General features: G+C 42.1%; 1 protein-coding gene across 3 annotated transcripts in view; it reads right to left on the bottom strand.

The window, feature by feature from the left end:
• ZNF536 (zinc finger protein 536) overlaps nucleotides 1-17914 on the bottom strand; it is a 378399-nt gene that overhangs the window by 166038 nt on the left and 194447 nt on the right. For all 3 annotated transcript variants that reach the window (XM_035119162.2, XM_035119159.2, XM_060276095.1), the window contains exon 4: nucleotides 2549-4720. In XM_035119162.2, the coding sequence (XP_034975053.2) occupies nucleotides 2549-4718 (2170 nt within the window). In that variant the 5' untranslated portion in view covers nucleotides 4719-4720. The remainder of the gene's footprint in view (nucleotides 1-2548; nucleotides 4721-17914) is intronic.

The raw sequence follows: 17914 nt of genomic DNA, 5'->3' as shown, positions 1-17914 counted from the left end.
CTACCTCCCCACAAGCCTCTGAGGGTGGAATAACTACCAAGAGTGCCCCCTCTGCTGATTTCAGCACCCAAGAGGGTCTGTACGGGAGGAGGAGGTCTTTCAGAAATTTGGTCCTGCTTCTAGGACAAAATATTCCATTAGTACTTTTGTTTGGCAGAACAGGCAAAATCTGAAAGGGCTTGGTTTCATCATTCATCGTTTTAATGGCAGTTTTGAGATCTACATGCCAGGGCTGACGTGCAGACAGGCAGATTTCAAAAGTCCAGAAGACAAGAAACAAAACGGACCTCATGAAGAGGATTTCTCGCATTCTTGCACAGGTTGTCAAAAGCTTCCTATCTATGACTTTCACAATAAAGGTACCAGCAGATTTGAAAATGGCCAAGCCGACTTGTTTCTCAGGTGATTATTCTAAAGCAAATGCTGCAAACATGCTGGCCAACCTTTGAGGAAATTGTTCACAGTGAAGAGGCAGCAGCAAAAAGCACAAACTGTTTTTGTTTTTGTTTTTAAAAAAAGTTTAGAATGTTGACAAGTTCAGCTTATGTAGAGAAGAAAATCTTTATGTTGCCCTATTGAATTTTCAATCCTCCTAAAACAATCCAAACAACTGAAACCAGCTCTCTCCTGCTTTCCTCGTTTCCTACGCACACAGGATTTTCAAATGTGCTTCACCACTAATAAATTGTAAATGAGGCTACAGTTCTAAGAGTAGTCAGTGTGTTTCATGGGTATTTAAACAACAGCATTAAGCACTATAGGAATCTGTGGAATGCAGAGGACAGATTTATGTGTCTTAAAGAGTTTCTTTACTGGTTTGTTATAAGCCAACCCCAAACCAGCACTTTCTTTCATATTAATCTGGCCTTAGAAACGGAGGATACTGGAGCATGACAAGAACAACAGAAATAAACTGGCATCTACTTAATAACTGTAACAGTGGATTGCCTTCAATACTAAAATATTTATTGAAACTAAGGGAGGGGGTGAGGCTGAAGAGAATTGCCTTCAACAGCCTGCTACCAGATCTTTAACAGTGGGCAATGTAATGCCTTAAGGTCTCTCAAACTGTCTTTCATTTTCCAGACTTAATGGCTGATTGCAGAAATCAATGTTGCCATTAGTAACAGAGTATTTGTTATGGCATGATTTCCTCTGTTGTTAGGCCTGCAGAATGATTACAATATTAGTGAGGTGCTTTTGTTATAAAGGGGCTGAAGATATAACTTTCAATTTACTATCCATTAGTTCAAGAGTCGAGAAATGAGAGATGAAGGCAGAAATCTTACCTTTCTTTTTTTCTTGGGGGGGGGGGAGTGCCAAGGAAGCTCAATATTGAAGATAGCTTCAATGAAATATTATTTTGCTTTGCTGTTTGGTACACAGCAGGTTGACATTAAACACAACAGAATATTTTTTAAAGGAATCATTTCATCCTTACTCATGTGTGTGTGAGAGAGAGTGTGTGTTTTCAGCTCAGGAGTGTGCAGCCAGTGGACAGCCACAGGGCATCAATAGGGGCACATATAGCTTTTCATTCAACTCTACGTATGTCCCCCAAACCGTGTGTATTCCTGGCCTCTGGCCTTAAACGTACACCACAATTAGTCACATAAATGAACCGTGTCCCGCCACTGAATATGGCCTTGTCAAAAGGCAGCAAGGGCAGGGTTTCAGGAAAGGCTTAATGGAGAAGTGAATGGGAGTCAGCATGTAGCTATCTACAGGCTGAATGTCTCTACATTAAATAGACAGTATTGCATATATCCAAATTAGCATATTAATATACAACAACAAAAAAAACAAAACATTGCGGCTTGGATGCTGCATGCATTGTACGTAACTAGAGCAATCCTACTGAACTTAACAGTGTGTGTATGATCCAGGCAGAAGAAGGTGCCTTGCAGGATCAGGTCAAAGGGAGCCTATTTTGTCCTGCATCTTGTTTACACAGTAGCCAACCAGATGCACCAATAAGGATGCCCACCGGCAGGATAATGGGCAACAGCACTTTCCCTACTCATCTGCAGCAATTGATATAAACGCCTCCAAAACTTGAGGCGGGACACAGCCATCATGACTAGTAGCCTCTTCCTCAATGAGATAACAACATTTTCCAGAGCACGCAGTTTACAAACCCATTTGATCCCTTCTGAGACAAACGTTGCTAAGAGTTTATATTACCCTTTCACTTGAAAGTGGGAGCCTGTAAGGATGAGAACTTGGCAGTAATGGTGAAAAATGGAATTAAAAAAAAGGAAAGGATCTCTCCCATGGCTCTTCTCTGTTTTATGAAAGCAACCACCATTTTTCACCACTACCACATGGGGAACAGCTAAGTACAGCATAAATGGAAGGTTGGGAAATAGAATAATACAAGGATAATGCTTTGAATAAGTTGCGGCTTTGAACATGATATCTTTTTAGCAATCTGATGGGAGGCATTGCTATCTTATTAGAATCTGCAGGCAAGGGAAATCTTGGAAGAATTATATAAATCAGTCCTGATTTTGGGCGGGGGGGGGGAGAAAGATTAATTTTGCCATACCTGAAGAAGAAGGTGAAGAAGGATGTGGGCTGTCTTCCTGGGCACTTCCTGTCTGAGAGAGGCCACCACCCATTCCACTTTCCTCAGTAATGTTGGAGGACCCAGGCGTTGTCGACCGGCTGACGGACTGAGACTCCTGGTCACTGCCTGACCCACGGCGCTCTTCGATGCTCCCCTGAAGGATCTCTTCTTCCACCTTCCTGTCTCTCTTGTGGACTCTGGAATGAACAACGACTTGGTGGTATGTTCTGAAAACCCTGCCGCACTCGGGGCACTCAGTTGGCTTCTCTTTCACATTGCTGTGGCTCTGCATGTTGAAATCGAGCCCTTGGTTCATGCCGTGAGACAGAAAATCTCTACTGCCTTCCAAAGGGTCTAGTTTGTTTGACAAGTCTCTCTGATTGCCCATTTTAGTGCTGTGAACCAAATCAGCAGGCATTTTCTGCTTGGAGCCATCTGCTCCTACTAACACATACTCCCGCTTCTCCTTATCAAACATAACGCCGGCGTTTGTCAAAGTGTCTTCGTGGCTTCGCTGGATCTGGTGCTCTTTAGACAGAAAGCCATGCTCCATGGCCATGCCTCTTGCCATCAGCTGCCAAGCCTGATAGCTGTTTACAGGATCCATCTCGGCTGCCTTGGCTGCAGCCTGGAGCCTTTCTATACAGCTGGATTTGAGAGGAGGCACGAGGTTAAGACAGCCCAACAAAGAATGTTTGTCCCCTTCAGTGAGGCTATGGCCAATGCCAGCAATAGGGGACAGAAGCTTGCCCAGCATTTCCCTCTCTTTCATGGGCAAGTCCCCCTTGTTGTAACTCTGATTCTGCTCACTTAGACCTGCTTTGTCAGGAGGAAGGAAGCCACTTTGCAAACAGGATAAGTACCTTGAGTACAAGTTGGCGTGAGCTTCTTGTGACATGCTGCTGATGGACACAGGGACTTCTGAGTCATTGGGAGATTTGTTTTTCACAGACAGCTTGTTCAGGTGGACCTTCATGTGGTTCTTCAGGAACCAGGGCTCTTTAAAGCGCCTCCCACAAATTTGGCAGCAGTGCTCAAACGAATCCTTGTGCTTCCTCATGTGGCCCTTAAGGAACCAGGCTTGGCTGAAGACTTGGCCACACACCTCGCACCGGAACTCATTCGCAGCCTGCTCTCCACTCCCATTTGAGCCCTGCCCCTGAGCCGATTCAGCAGTTATGTGCGCTTTCTCCACGTGGCTGATCAGCTCCTCTTCCTGCGATGCGGCGAAGTCGCACAAAGTGCACTTGTAAGGCTTGTGAAGGATCCTGATGTGCCTGTCAAGCTCCTCCCGCTTCTTAAACTTTCCTTTGCAAAAAGTGCACCTAAAACCAGCTGCGGTTGCCACCACTTCTTCCTGTACGCTGGCTGGCTTTGGAGAGGGAACAGGGTTGGAAATGTCTGGGGTGTTGTGATTAGTGGGCACAGACAGGTTGCAATTAGCCAGAGGCATAGGCTGAGAATGTGGGTGTGCTTTGACGTCAGGCCTTGGTTGCAGATGGCTGCTCTTCATCTGCTTGTCCCGCAGTATCGCCCTCTCTTCCAGCTCGTGCAAGAGCCTGTTTTCTTCTCGAACCCTCCCGCGGCCTTTGCCGAGGTTTCCGAGCTTGTGAGTGCGTAGGTGGATCTTCAAGTTTCCCTTCTGAGCTGCTCTGTGGTCGCAATAGGGGCACTTGAATGGCTTCTCCCCTGTGTGGGTGCGCATGTGGAGTGACAGGATGCTGTTGAAACGGAAACGCTTCCCACATAGGGGACACGGGTATTTTCTGTTCTTCCTGGCATCGTCCTCTATATCACTCATCTGGGACATGATGCCTAAGTTTTGTCCATTCAAGAACTGCTGCAAGTCGACCCGCCCGTTCAAACTGGTATCAACCTCTCTGCTAAGCTGGTTGGCTAACAGGGCCATCTGACTGCTGATGGGCTGGTTTGCTAAGGACACGTGGCTCTTGTCTTCTAGGAGCGCTGCTGTCTTTTCATCGGGGTTCTGCCTATTCTGAAGCTCTGGAAATGCATGGCTCAGCTGGGATGTGATCTGGTGGAGCTTCTGGCTCATTGAATACTGGCCATTGAGGATGGAGCTGTTGAGGTGGGCATCAGCTTCGGACACAGCTGAAGAAACGCCAAGGCACAAACTAGCTTCCTCCATCCCTGAAAAGACAAAGAAGGGTTTTAGATTTAGACCTATGAGAAACTGATTGCATTCAAAGTGCACCCAAACATATCAAAGAACTTCAATCAATGCCTCTATACATACATACATACATACATACATACATACATACATACCATATATATATATATATATATATATATATATATATATATATATATAGGCAAGTGTATAGTGTACTATTGTGATTATGTTTCAGCTTAATTATACAGTGCCTTATCATCCTGCATAGTTTTTGATTGCATGTATTAATTAGGATATTAAAATAAACACACCATCAGTTTGAATATCTAACTCTTAAATAAGTCAGGCTCAGCTTTCAACTTCGTTCAGCCCCTTCCCTGTGAAATGGCACCTGTTTACATTTTCCAGTCTATATAAGAGAGAAATGCTATGCATCTTGCTTGCTTCCCCTTTAAAAAAACAAAAATAGAAATCCATTTATAAAACTTTCAGTCCCATTAAGCATATTCAATAAATTCCACATTCTACAATGAGAAAGATGTTTTTATGATTTGACCAAGGGTGGGGAGGGGGGGGGAGATGGCATGATATTTACTGGTACACAATAAAACAAGATAATGTTTTGGGGGGGATAAAGTAAAGGACAAGCTTTCGAACAATAAAAAGGATTTTGCTTTAGTCAACAAAAAGTGCAGTAATATCTCATTAAGCTGATTAGTATGCGGCTTAGAAACAGTACTAGGTGCTGTAACACATGATTATAATCATAAAAATCCTTCAGTGTTTGCAAGTAAGCATTAACGAGGTATATTAAATTTTAAGGAGACTGCGACTAGCAGCTTTGCAAACCTCTGAGATTAAGATTTAACCCTTATGTTACAAAGCAATTGTTCCTCCATCATTTGAAAATGGTACCCATCTAAAGAGGGCATAAATTACCTCCTTAATTTGTCACGCAGATCATTCAGATATTCGTGGTTAGAAAAAAGTTGCTTGATTTTAGCTAACGGTCTTCATTTCTCAATTGGGGGAAAGAGGCGATCTAAGGGACTCTGATTAGCTTTAAAAGAGCTCTCTTCTAGAACTCGATAAAACCCAATTAAAAGCCAGGGAAGGTGTCACAGGAAGCTTCAACAAGTTTAAGTATTTTTAATAACTTTCTCAATATACAGTAATGAGTACAAATGGTACCTACAAACTGTGTGCTGCAGAAAATTAGAACTCAAAGCTGTTTGTTAAACAGGAGCGCTCCGTGCTGGTCAGCATAATTGTCCCTAATAATAATCTTCTCTCCTTGCCATTTTCTCTCCTCCATTCAAGGAATGGAGGTGGGGGGATGCATCAATAAAAACTCAATTTTAAAACTATATGAACTGTTACTTCTGAGAAGCACTTAGAATTGGAACTTCTACAGTCCAAGGAAAACACACATTAAGATCTGCACTCTAAAATTTTTCAGTCTTTCTGCACTATGAAAATGACAAAATTCCTTCATCATGAGAATGGGCCACTTAATCCTTCACATATTTCCAAATTTAAAACGTTTTGGCTGTCCCCCTTGGTCCAGAGCAGGGGTTATAAAACTTTGTCAAAACAACCAGTAGCCTCTTAAGGGAAGAAACCTCTTTCTCTGCAGTGGCTCATGCAGCTTTTTGCCATTTAACAGCCTTTAAACCTTATTTGGCATGCCCGGGATCCCTTTGCGATTTTTCTCATTGAAATGCCAAATCTTGGGCTAGGAACCCAGAAGTTTCTAGAAGCCCGAGCCAGCATGGCCAAAGAGCAAGGATGATGGAAACTGGAGTTCAATGGCATCTAGAGGGGCCACCGGTTTCCAACACCTGTCAATTATCTCTGCTCTGCACAAACCTCTTAAGCAATGTTTCCCACACAGCATTTCAGATTGCATGCTTATATTGCTGTACAGATCAGACAGAAAGCAGGGGTGTCTTCCTCCAACGCCTGATTTGTTCCCTCATACCAACCTCGAATTCACTGAAGCTGTTGACTTGGCAGGTGCAAAGGCTGCCTGAACTATATAACACACCTCAGCTTTCTGTTTTCTAACCCAATGGAAACTGGTTCGAGGAAAAGAACATTGGACAAGAGCTTTTCTCAAGAAGCTACACGATACCTATGGGTGCAGCTTAACATCACAGGTCCTTGGCTTCAAACACCACCTGTGGGATTACGATGGAGCCAGAGCAGGTGGAAATGTGTAAGCAGCCAAATATCATTTATTCCCTTGCAATGGGAAGGTTGTTGCATAACAGGGCTTTTGGTCTGAGACTAGAATGACACTTTTTTTTAAAAAAAGCATTCTAGTAAGAAAGGATACCTGGTCATTTCTTATAAGAAAGAATATTTGGATATCATTACTTTGCTAACTGGACTGTGAACCTTTTTACAAGGCTGATTTGAGGTACAGGAACACTGGACTAATGCTTTGTTTCCCTGCTTTTTTAATGCCATTTACCTTTACTGGTGGTGGACAGGGAAACATTAATACTTTCATCTCATCATTGCCATGTAGAAGAAATCTCTAAAAACTATGCCAGGATCAAGACAACAAATCTGGAGGACACAAGGCAGTTTTTAACTTCTGTTTCTTAAACAGCAGCTCTGGAGGTTGCCCAGAAAGCTATTTCTGGGACCTGGGGTGGTGGAGCTTCAAAAGCACTTTTTAATATAACATGGACTGGGGTCCATGATTCAAATAAAACAAGGGCAAAAACCCCACTGGCTGTGCCTACACACTTGGACTTTCTTTTTTTTAAAAAAACCCTCTTTGGATCCCAGACTTAATATTCCAGAAGAATGAATGAATCATAATGCTTGCTGTGCTATATTGTGCATGTCCCAGCCTTGTTTGAAATACAACCATTTTTGCACCAAGGAATTTACTTGAAACCATCTACACATCCTAAAAACAATGTTACACTGGTCAGATGCCCATTATTTTTTAAAGTGAAGGGCATGCAAATTTAGGAGGGGTGGGAGAGAAATAGGATTCAGTTCACATTTAATGGTGAAGCTACCTTGTTTACACACTCTCCCACAAAAAAAGGAGAACTAAAATGCAGTCATCCTTCAAGATTCACACTTCTCTGAATTTTCAAATGTGGTTCTCCAGCTAAATAGTGTGTACAAGAATGCATATACCCAGGTAAAGAATGCATACACATGCATGTACTAGTAAAAATAACAGTAAATATTGCATAATATTGTTTTTTTAATCAAATTCAATATTATGATTAAAAGAAATGCACCCTAAAATGCCAGTGAATTTTCCTGTGTAAATAATAATAATAATAATAATAATAATAATACCACAAACTGATGAGGAAATTTGGAGAACTGAACTTAAGATGGAGAAAAGGAGCAAGAGGGAGAATCCCAAAATTTATTTTCCCATCCCTAATAAGCACCAAGGTCTATTTAGTTGTTTTCACAGGTGAAAATGGAGATCAGCTTGAAACCCTGCAGTTCTCATGTAAAAGATGCTCTGACACCCATATCCAACTATTTCTCATTGCTGAAGGCTCTTATCCACCTGTTTTAAGCTGGTTTCATTTATTACACAATAGCCTATTTTCCGCCAATTTAGAAGCCAAGAGAGTATTTGTTCTTTTCATTAGAGTCATGCTAGAAAAATCTAATTGCCCTGCACTAGGTTATCAACAGTTCAAAATATATCCCGGCAACTACATGGTATGAAATTGCAGGCTGTGTACTCCATGATGTCTCAGCGTTCATCTGTATGCATATGCATTAGAAACAAGAGACTTTATCATTCTGATATTATATTCCTAGGTATATGTCCAACTTTACTAATCACCCTAAGAATGCCCAGCATCTCCAAAAGGCACAACATGGCAGGGGGTGGGGAATAGGAATTCACCAGGAACACTTACCAGAAATTAGAAAGATACCAGAAAATACCAGAAACTACTAGCTTTCCTTAGTAAACAGGGACAGTTGTAACATATATATTGTAATATACAATCAACAGAATGTAGCTGATCAGAAAACCTCATGCGGTCTGAAAAACAGGGCAGTGCCCTATCATCATCATCTGTAAATGACACCCTTGCCCTTATATGCATGGAAATTTGCAACTGCTTTTACTCAGTGTTTCCCTTCTCATAGAAGATCAAGGCCACTTGAATTTCTGAATACTCTGAGTAGCTGCAGAATCACACGTTTTACCCTTTACATTTTACATTCAGCCAGTGTGAATGTTCTTGGGAGCAGAGATTATTTATCACCCATAGATGTTCAAGACCACTTTAGTCCTGAGTAACACTTGAATCGAGTATTATGGAGAAAACCTTGTAGAATGGCTGGCAAAATTTTGTTAAATAGGCATCTTATTGTTGTAGCCGAGATACTGCTTAACTAAGGTTGTTATGATGTGATAATATACTCCTGTTAAGAAATACAGAGCACCAGACTCCTGAACCTTTTCAGGGTCATTAAGCAGCTGTAAACATTATTACAAAAATAAACCAGAGATTTCATGCTTACATTTTAGCCCAGAGCTGGGTGTGCTGAGCAAGTGCATTTTTTTTTTATCTCTTACAATCAACGCTGGTGACATTTGGGCATCCAAACAAATTACATCACAAATATTACTGCACTGGTCAGGATACAGAATGGTTTATTTGCCAGATGATTAATAAATAAACAGTAGGGCGGTATGGTTGACCTATTCTCGGTTGACAGATATGTAGGCAATGCTAAAAGACATGGCTGAAATAGTTAAATCTTGGCAGAAGCAGGAAGGAGGGTCTATTCATCTTAACAGGATTATTAGACTCAATCAGCCGAAGCATAACTGACATTGCACTGGATTTTGATCTATTCTTTTGTTTTTCTTTCGATCCAGTCTACCTCTATGTGCGATAATTTGGTCAAGCATTGCTGGTTAATTTTTATTCACAAGTAACACTAAAATTAAGAACCCTAACCCTAACCCTAAATACTGCATGGGCAGTGATGTATTATATTGTAAATATATTAAATCCAGTTTTGGTAATATGAAAGGTTGAATAATGGGTACAACTTGTTGGGAGTAATGTAAAACTTCCAAGAGCTAGCTCCATCTGATCAACAGCATCATTAAACGAAAACATTTGACAAAACTGACGATTAAATTGTCTCCCCTTGATTTTTTTTTTTTGTTTAAGCAAAATTATTCTTTAATTTCTATAGGAGTTCTTGTGTAAGACTTAATCATATTTTCCGGCATCGCCTACTATGTTATACTCAAGTGTGGTTAGTCTAGGGTGTCAATTCATAACAAGCCAAAATTATTTATTGTTAAAAATAGTTTTAACCAAAATTAAAACAGATGCAATGAGCTGACAAGCCATGCAGTCAGTTTGTTGCCAGTTTGCATATAACTCAACAACATCTCGTGTACTTTTCCCTTTTTGACTGTACGCTCAACTGAAAATAAGCAATGGATAATTGACATGGATGTTCAAAATTCTTCTAACTTTCAGAAATACCTATGTGTTTTTCTTTCTTTTTTTAGATACCTTACCTGCTGGAATTAAAAACAAACTATTTATAGACAGCCATTCTTGCGTAAAGCATACTAATCACAATGTAATCATAATATGACCACTAGAAGGCAAATGACAAACTTTGGAGAACAATCAATTAATTGAAAAACCCAAAGCCAGGTGCTGGGGGCAGGGAAGCTTAGTGTTGCTCCCATGCCTTCTGAGGGCAGAGTGTCACTGCTGCTTTCTGGAAAGGGGTGGGGCAGGGCATGAGGAGGAAGACACAGTATGCACCTGGCACCAGGAGCACTGGACTGGCTCTGCTGCCCCATCCTCAGTGTGTCTTGCTCCCTGCTCCTTGCTCCTCTCTATCGGAAACCAGCAGCCACACTCAGGGTTCAGAAGGCAGGTGGGTAATGCTACTCTCTTCTGTGCTACCCCAGCAAGCACTACTGGAGCTACTGCATAATTTTGTTCAAACTATTAGATCAGGCATCCCCAAACTGCGGCCCTCCAGATGTTTTGGCCTACAACTTCCATGATCCCTAGCTAATAGGACCAGTGGTCAGGGATGATGGGAATTGTAGTCCAAAACATCTGGAGGGCCGAAGTTTGGGGATGCCTGTATTAGATTTTACTTGCATGTAAAACAGAATAATATAGAGTACTATATGGTGAGTTGGTTTTTTTTTTTACCAAGTAGTGAAAATTGCTTTAATGGCAAACATTTGATCCAATGGATCTACCTCTGGGACAAGTACATACTGTGAATGGGAAATAACCTCTGACACCAACACCTGCAGCAACAGTGCTTGGTGGATTATGCCCAGTGCAGCCATATCAGAGAACACAATGCTTAAGGCAAGCAAATAATGACCCCATGTCATCTTGGGACTGTCACTGACAATTGTAATGATTAAACTCCCAATTCCAGTTGTTATTATTATTGCAGAAAGTTTTAAAATTCCTTCCTCTCATTTCTACCTTAATTATGTTAACCTTTGGTTGGTCTAGAAAATGGCTTGGGATAGGAGACTTTGGGGGATGTGGAAAGGCAGGAAGTTTCCAGATTCCCCAAATAGTTCTGGGGGAGACAATAGGAGAACTTTCCTCTCACCTGCAGCATTAGCAAAGGGGATGCAAAGGGCAGAGGGAAGAGTCACATATGAAACAATTGCAGTGGGGGAAGGCAGAGGTTCGCTCAAGTGTCTGCCTCCTGGACTAGGGAGAAAGTATGTTAGCTTCTTTCCTTTCCTGCAAAGCTTATTCACAGTAGTAATAGAGTAGGCAAACTGTGTTAAACATAAACTATGGAACTCGCCCCTAAAAGAGGCAGTGATGGCCACCAACCTAGACTATTTGAAAACAGGACTGACTGAGCATATTTCATGGGGGATTAGATGGGCCATTGGCCTGATCCACCAGGCTCTTCTGATGTTCTTATGCGTTGAGGGGCGTAATCTGAGGAAGAGGGTGCTGGAAGCCAAGACTTTGGACTGAAGTGCCCAGAAGAAAACTAAGCAGAAAGGCACTCTTAAACCATAGGCAATAGATAAGAATTGAGAAGTGGTCTCTGTTGTAGAACTCTAGAATATTTCCCAAGATTGGTTTGTGCAAGGGCAGAGGTTTGCTCAAAGGTCACATGAAGTGCAAGGGAGTTTGGATGGGATCAGAAGAACAAGAATGGCCAGTGTGGTTCCCTCCAGATGTTACTGGACTACAGCTCCCAATATCCTGGACTACTGGCCATGCTGGCTGTGGAGTGGCAGTCTAGTAGCATCTGGAGGGCACCATGTTGCCTACCCCTGAGACAGATGGTGATGGGAGTTAAGACAGGAAGAGCAACATATTTAACCCCCTGCATCATATGGCACAGACAAAAATGATAATAATATGCAATCATCCAGTGTGAATTTGTCTCAGCCAGGACTGTAGGATCAAGCTCTTTGCAACTCACGAATGCAAACAAAAAGAAAAAGATGAAAGCAGAAAGGGTTAAGCCCCTGCAAATCAATCTGCCTATATTTAAAAACAATTTAAATCTGCAAGCCCCCCCACTGCCACACTTATGTTGATCATTTCATTTCCATTTCATAGGGGCTTAAAATGTGATTCTGTGCAAAACTAAGTATAATGTGAAATGCACATATGCAACAAAGATCAAAAGCAGAATTGAGAGTGAAATATTCATACAAGGTAGCCCGGCGAGGTTTTGTTCACAGGGGTACCTGTCAGGAGAGTAAACTCAGAAAGAAACCATCAAATAAGTACACGACACTATTGCTAAAACTCCAGACATACAAATGGAGTGTGAGTTGTCTGAAATGCTGGACTGTGGCCAGCTTGTTGGCTCAACTGACTAATGCTTTGGCCTTTTCATCTCCTCCAGGTCTCAGTTCAGTTGCTCCGACTACTGGTTAGGTCAAATGCCTGTACCTGGTGCTGACATCCCTGGCATTCGTTTTAGAAGCAAAAGAGATGGGGGGGCACACACACAAAGTCCGTAAGTTCCCTTTGACCTAAGCCGCTGAAACATCTGTTGGTTGAGTCATGAGCTGCTTGTTGGCCAAGTTTGACAGCGATGTTGCCTGTTGTGGATTATCTCTCTCAGTGGTAGGTGTCAGTGGAATAAATAGATGTGTTTCAAGGGAAAGAAAAGCTCTCTCATAAACAGAGGCTGTGTACTGCCATACATTTGAAGTGCACAACGTACCCTAAACCAGTGTTTCTCAACCAGTGTGCCTCCAGATGTTTTGGGACTACAACTCCCATAATCCCTAGCTAGCAAGACCAGTGGTCAGGAATGATGGGAGTTGTAGTCCCAAAACATCTGGAGGCACACTGGTTGAGAAACACTGCCCTAAACAATCCTGGGAACTGTAGTTTACAAAGGGTGTTGGGAATTGTAGTTTTGTGGAGGATAAAATGCAGTTCCCATTACTATTATTTGGTGGGGGAGAGCCATATGCTTTAAATGTGTGTTGTATACATAGGCCAGATTACTCTTATAAAATGAAAGTTTAATGGCAAATAAAATGCACAGATGAAACGAATGATGAAAGTACAGGTTGGTGGGCTTTTGGAGGGGGGGTGTTACTTAATAAAATTTCTGTTCATTGTAAGTGTATTTAAATGTTCTGCAAAACTAAAAAGGAACAAAAGCTTTGGCTTCCTGGAAAACTTTGCATATTGAAGATTGCTTCTACAATTTAGCAGATCTTGCAAGGCGTGGTATTCAACTAAATTTTACTCCGAGTAGATCCGCTGAAATTAATGGGGCTAACTAAGTAATAAAATTCCATGGAAAACATTTTTAGTACCTCCACTGAAGGAAGATCTCAACTTCAAAAACAAAAAGCGCTGCATTTCAAGGCTGCTGGGAGAAGTCACAGCCTCCACAATAGAATCCATATTACGAAAGGTGGATGAATTGGCTTTGGTTATGCAATGATGAAAGAAGGGAAGCTTGTTCTTCATCGTTACTTTGCATTACCTTGGGCTGAATCTTCAGTCCTCAGACCAGATTACTGTCATTGAGTTGGACCCAATGCTAGTCCTACTCAGAGTAAACCCACTGAAGTTACTAGCCCCACTAGGCCGCTTCACCCGTTAGGTGTCATTTGGGGGCATTCCATCAGTCTGACTCTGAAGGGACATAAAAAGCAGGGCTCCCTTCCTTCATCAGCTCTGCTGGATGCCCAGTTCCATTAGGCACCACCTGCCCTTGAACTGTGCCAGCCAATCATTATAGGGACAACTGTTCAGAAATTCGTGCCTGAGTTTGGTTTTGATCTTCTCTTCCCTCCCCGTTCCTTTCCCCCTTGTGTGCTGTGTTTTTTGTTTGTTTGTTTAGGTTGTGTGCCTGCAGGTAGAGACTGCCTCTTGTTTTGATTGTTAATACAGTGGTACCTCGGGTTACAGATGCTTTAGGTTACAGACTCCGCTAACCTAGAAATAGTACCTTGGGTTAAGAACTTTGCTTCAGGATGAGAACAGAAATCGCACAGCGGCAGTACGGCAGCAGTGGGAGACCCCATTAGCTAAAGTGGTACCTCCGTTTAAGAACAGTTTCAGGTTAAGAACGGACCTCCAGAACGAAGTAAGTTCTTAACCCGAGGTATAAGCTGCTCTGGGAGACTTTTTGGCTGAACAGCCTGGTACAAATGCTATAAATAAAATAAAATAAAAATAATTAAATAAGGTACTTTGAGTAAGTCTTAGTTGAATACAACCCAAAGACTCTATTCAGACCTCTGGATCAATTTGCAATGTCCAGAGTCCAAACAACAGCAGGTGCAATCCTCCTTCTTCCAGGAACTGCTTATCCACAGCTCCTGCACCCTCCTCTGAAAGGACTACAGAGCAGGGAAGACTTCATAGATAGATTGAGGAATGAAATGATTTTTATTGATATGTGCCCCGAGTGTTCTTGCACTGCTTATTTTTTAATAAATAAAAGCATAAACCATTTATATTTGAAACAGTAAATGTTCAGTCGTGCCCACTATGGAGCATCAGTGCATAACATTATTCAACCTAATAATTACATGAGCATTTCAGACATTTGGATAATCAGAATTCTATATAAATGGTTGTTCTTCTTATATCTAGTTATGGTGATTGTGGGGCCACACAGAGGAATTAGAAGGAGAAAAGGATTCAGGGTTTGATTAAAAATGATCTTAATTTGATCATTCATGGAGAAGCTTCCATTTGTCTTGCTTTAGTCCCTACAAGCATTCATTATGGGAGAGAAATAGTCAGGGAAAATAGTCTTTCCCCCTATTTATGCAGTGGACACAGGTGTCATGGATATATCAACTATTTGCCTAAAACCCAAAGACTTTCAAAGCTGTCTCAGTAAAGGAAGCAACCCTTAATTCATTTATGCATGCATCTGATTTGCCTCAGATTACATCAAGCACTGTGATGAGATATAACTTGACATACCCCAGTGAAATGTATAAATAAATACATGGCATGAACTTAAAGAAATAGTGTTCCTTTACAGATGTGACTGATTGCTCCTACACAATATGGACAGATCAGGGTGCACAATAGAACTGAGGCCTCCATGCTGAGAGTCTGTGGACCACTGGAGGAATACCTAACATCTATTGCTTGTGGCTTTCTCCCATTTCTATGGTAACATCCAAAGTCAACCAATAGGGATGTTGGGGAGTTCCAATGAAACTGTAAGCTGACATGTCACGTGCCCAGAAAAGAAACAAATATAATCAGTATTCACTGTTGTTACTACATTCAATCTGCAAACATTTTGTAATTGATCACGCCCTTCCCTATTTGCACTGTGCTTCCTTTGCACTCAAATGAAAAGGGAAGAATAATATTATTGCAACCTGTGGTAATTCACCACAGTACAGCACACAAACAATGAATTTTGGCAGGAGACAAACTGCAGTGACAAGGAAACAGAACTGTGTGTAACGAATGCAGGGAGGAACAGAAAATGATGCCTTCATACATACATATCTACCTATTAAAAAAGAAAAATAGACTATAATTGTAACAAAAATACTTCCCTCTCACTAACATTAACAATCTGCTCTCTTGGGTTAATAAAAATGTTAAGGTGGCCATAGCAGAGTTTTCAGCTGTGCGCCTAGGGATAGTCCCCAATATCCAGCGTGGCACAAACAATAGCTGGTGCTCCTTGAACTACAATAGAATCCCACCCCTGGATTCCAGAAACAGAGCCATTCCAACCTGCCAGGAAACCTCCTCACAACAAAGGAACAAACTAAATGTGAAGTCAGAGTTCTCTGATCAAAACCTCCACTTTCCACCCCTCCTATTCGTTTTCAGGAAGCCACCAGGAAGCTGCCTTATACTTAAGAGTCATAGAATTGTATAGCTGGAAGGGATTCAAGTCAAACCATTGGTCCATGTAGCTCAGTACTGTCTAAACTGGCAGGCAGTATCTCTTTGAGATTTCTGGTGGGGGGCACTCCCAGCATTATCCAGAGATTCCAGAGATTGAACCTTCAGACCTTCTGCAGGGCCGGCTCTAGGGGTAGGCTGGGTGGTGCCAGGGCGCCGGGCGCCGGAGCAATCTCCGCACCATGGCGCCAGGGCACCTGACATGCTTGAGATGGCCCTGACCTCCTGCATGCAAAGCAGGTGCTCACACTGGGTTACAGCCCTTCTCCAAGGTGGTGGTGGGGTGTCAACTGCACTGGGGTGCTTCCACAATACACAGTGTTTCCCCAATGGAAACTGATCCCCCCCTGAAGTTGCCATTAGTTCCATGGAAGTGAGATGGGGGACAGGTCCTTGCATTATGCCCATCATTTTTTTCTCTAGCAGAACTAGGGGGGGGGGGGTTGGTAGTGGGGTAAGGCCTGCCACCTTAATCATTTGAAGTCAGGAGATCTGATCATGGACACACCTACCCCATTGTGGTTGTTTTAGCCCCTACCTGCAAGAAAGGGCCATAGCTCAGTGGTGGAGCATCTGTCTTGCAAGTATAAGGTCCAAGGTTCAATCTCTGGCATCTCCAGATAGGGCTGGGAGAGACTCTTGTCTGGGAGAGACTCACAGCTGCTGCCAGTCTGTTGGATTGACCAATGGTCTGACTCAGTATCAGGCAGTTTCCCATGTACCTATAAGTTGATCTGACATGAACATCTGCCTTGACCCTCAGAGACGCATGCAGAGGATAGAATTTATCTCTCTTCAATGGAAAAGGGAGGACCCTTGGGGGCCCCTCTTTTCCAGCATCAGATGAAAGGACAAACAACTTTCCTTCCCACAAAACCATTCATGATTTGCACCTGTTTTCCTGATGCGTTTTCTTTGCATAGAGATTATTTTCAGAAATGAGTCAGTTAACACTTCTGAGGTTCAAAGCTGGTCCCACTGAGAAAACAGAAGTTTTCAGAGGCAGAAGGAGTAGAAGAGGGAGGTGCTAAGAGCCGAGCTGATGGGATGTAGGTGGATCAAGGGAGGAGGAGAAAGGGGAATGTAGGCTTGAGCAGCAATGTCTATCTTTTTCTTTTTTCTTTAATCTTCAAAAGACAAAACCCAACAATCACTCCTTTGCAGAGCTCAGCGAAGGGAGAATATTGCCGTCAGTACAGATTTGCAAAAGATTTCTTAATTTTTACAATGGGAAACTGACAGAAGATGCTGATCTCCCTCACCACAACACACTGTCTGGGCCCAAGCAAACCTCTGCTTAAATCATCTACCACCACGGTTGTGTTTATTAACTGAGTGTGATCTGGAGAAAGAAGAGTGAAGCTCTCAACTAGTAACTTCAAAACCACCACTATATCTTGCCAAGCCTTCATATGGAGATAAGTGGTATAGTCTTCCCACAATGCAGCTTACTTTCACCAAGCACAGCAAAGTTGTGGCATTGATCCTGCAAGATCAATCTATAACTTAGTTTTTAACTCTGGGATTCTTTACGCAGTTGGTTAAGGTTGCCATATTTCAAAAAGTGAAAATGTGGATCTCCTTGTGGAGATTGGATCTTTCACGGAGGACTAGATCCGTGCTCCAAAGTAGCAAACCACTCTCTATGTGCATTTCTGAATGAATGCTTGGCTAGCAAGTATTACATAAATGTAATATTGTAGTAATAGCATTAAATAATAATAATCACCACCTCTATGAATTGCCAATTTCTTAAGCTTCAGTCATAGAATCATGGCATTTTAGAGTTGGAAAGTA

Source organism: Zootoca vivipara, chromosome 6 (assembly GCF_963506605.1).
Source record: "Zootoca vivipara chromosome 6, rZooViv1.1, whole genome shotgun sequence".
In the NCBI taxonomy this organism is placed as follows: Eukaryota; Metazoa; Chordata; class Lepidosauria; order Squamata; family Lacertidae; genus Zootoca; species Zootoca vivipara.
The sequence above is the reverse complement of the archived record's forward strand: the minus strand, read 5'-3'. Positions and strand labels throughout refer to the sequence as shown.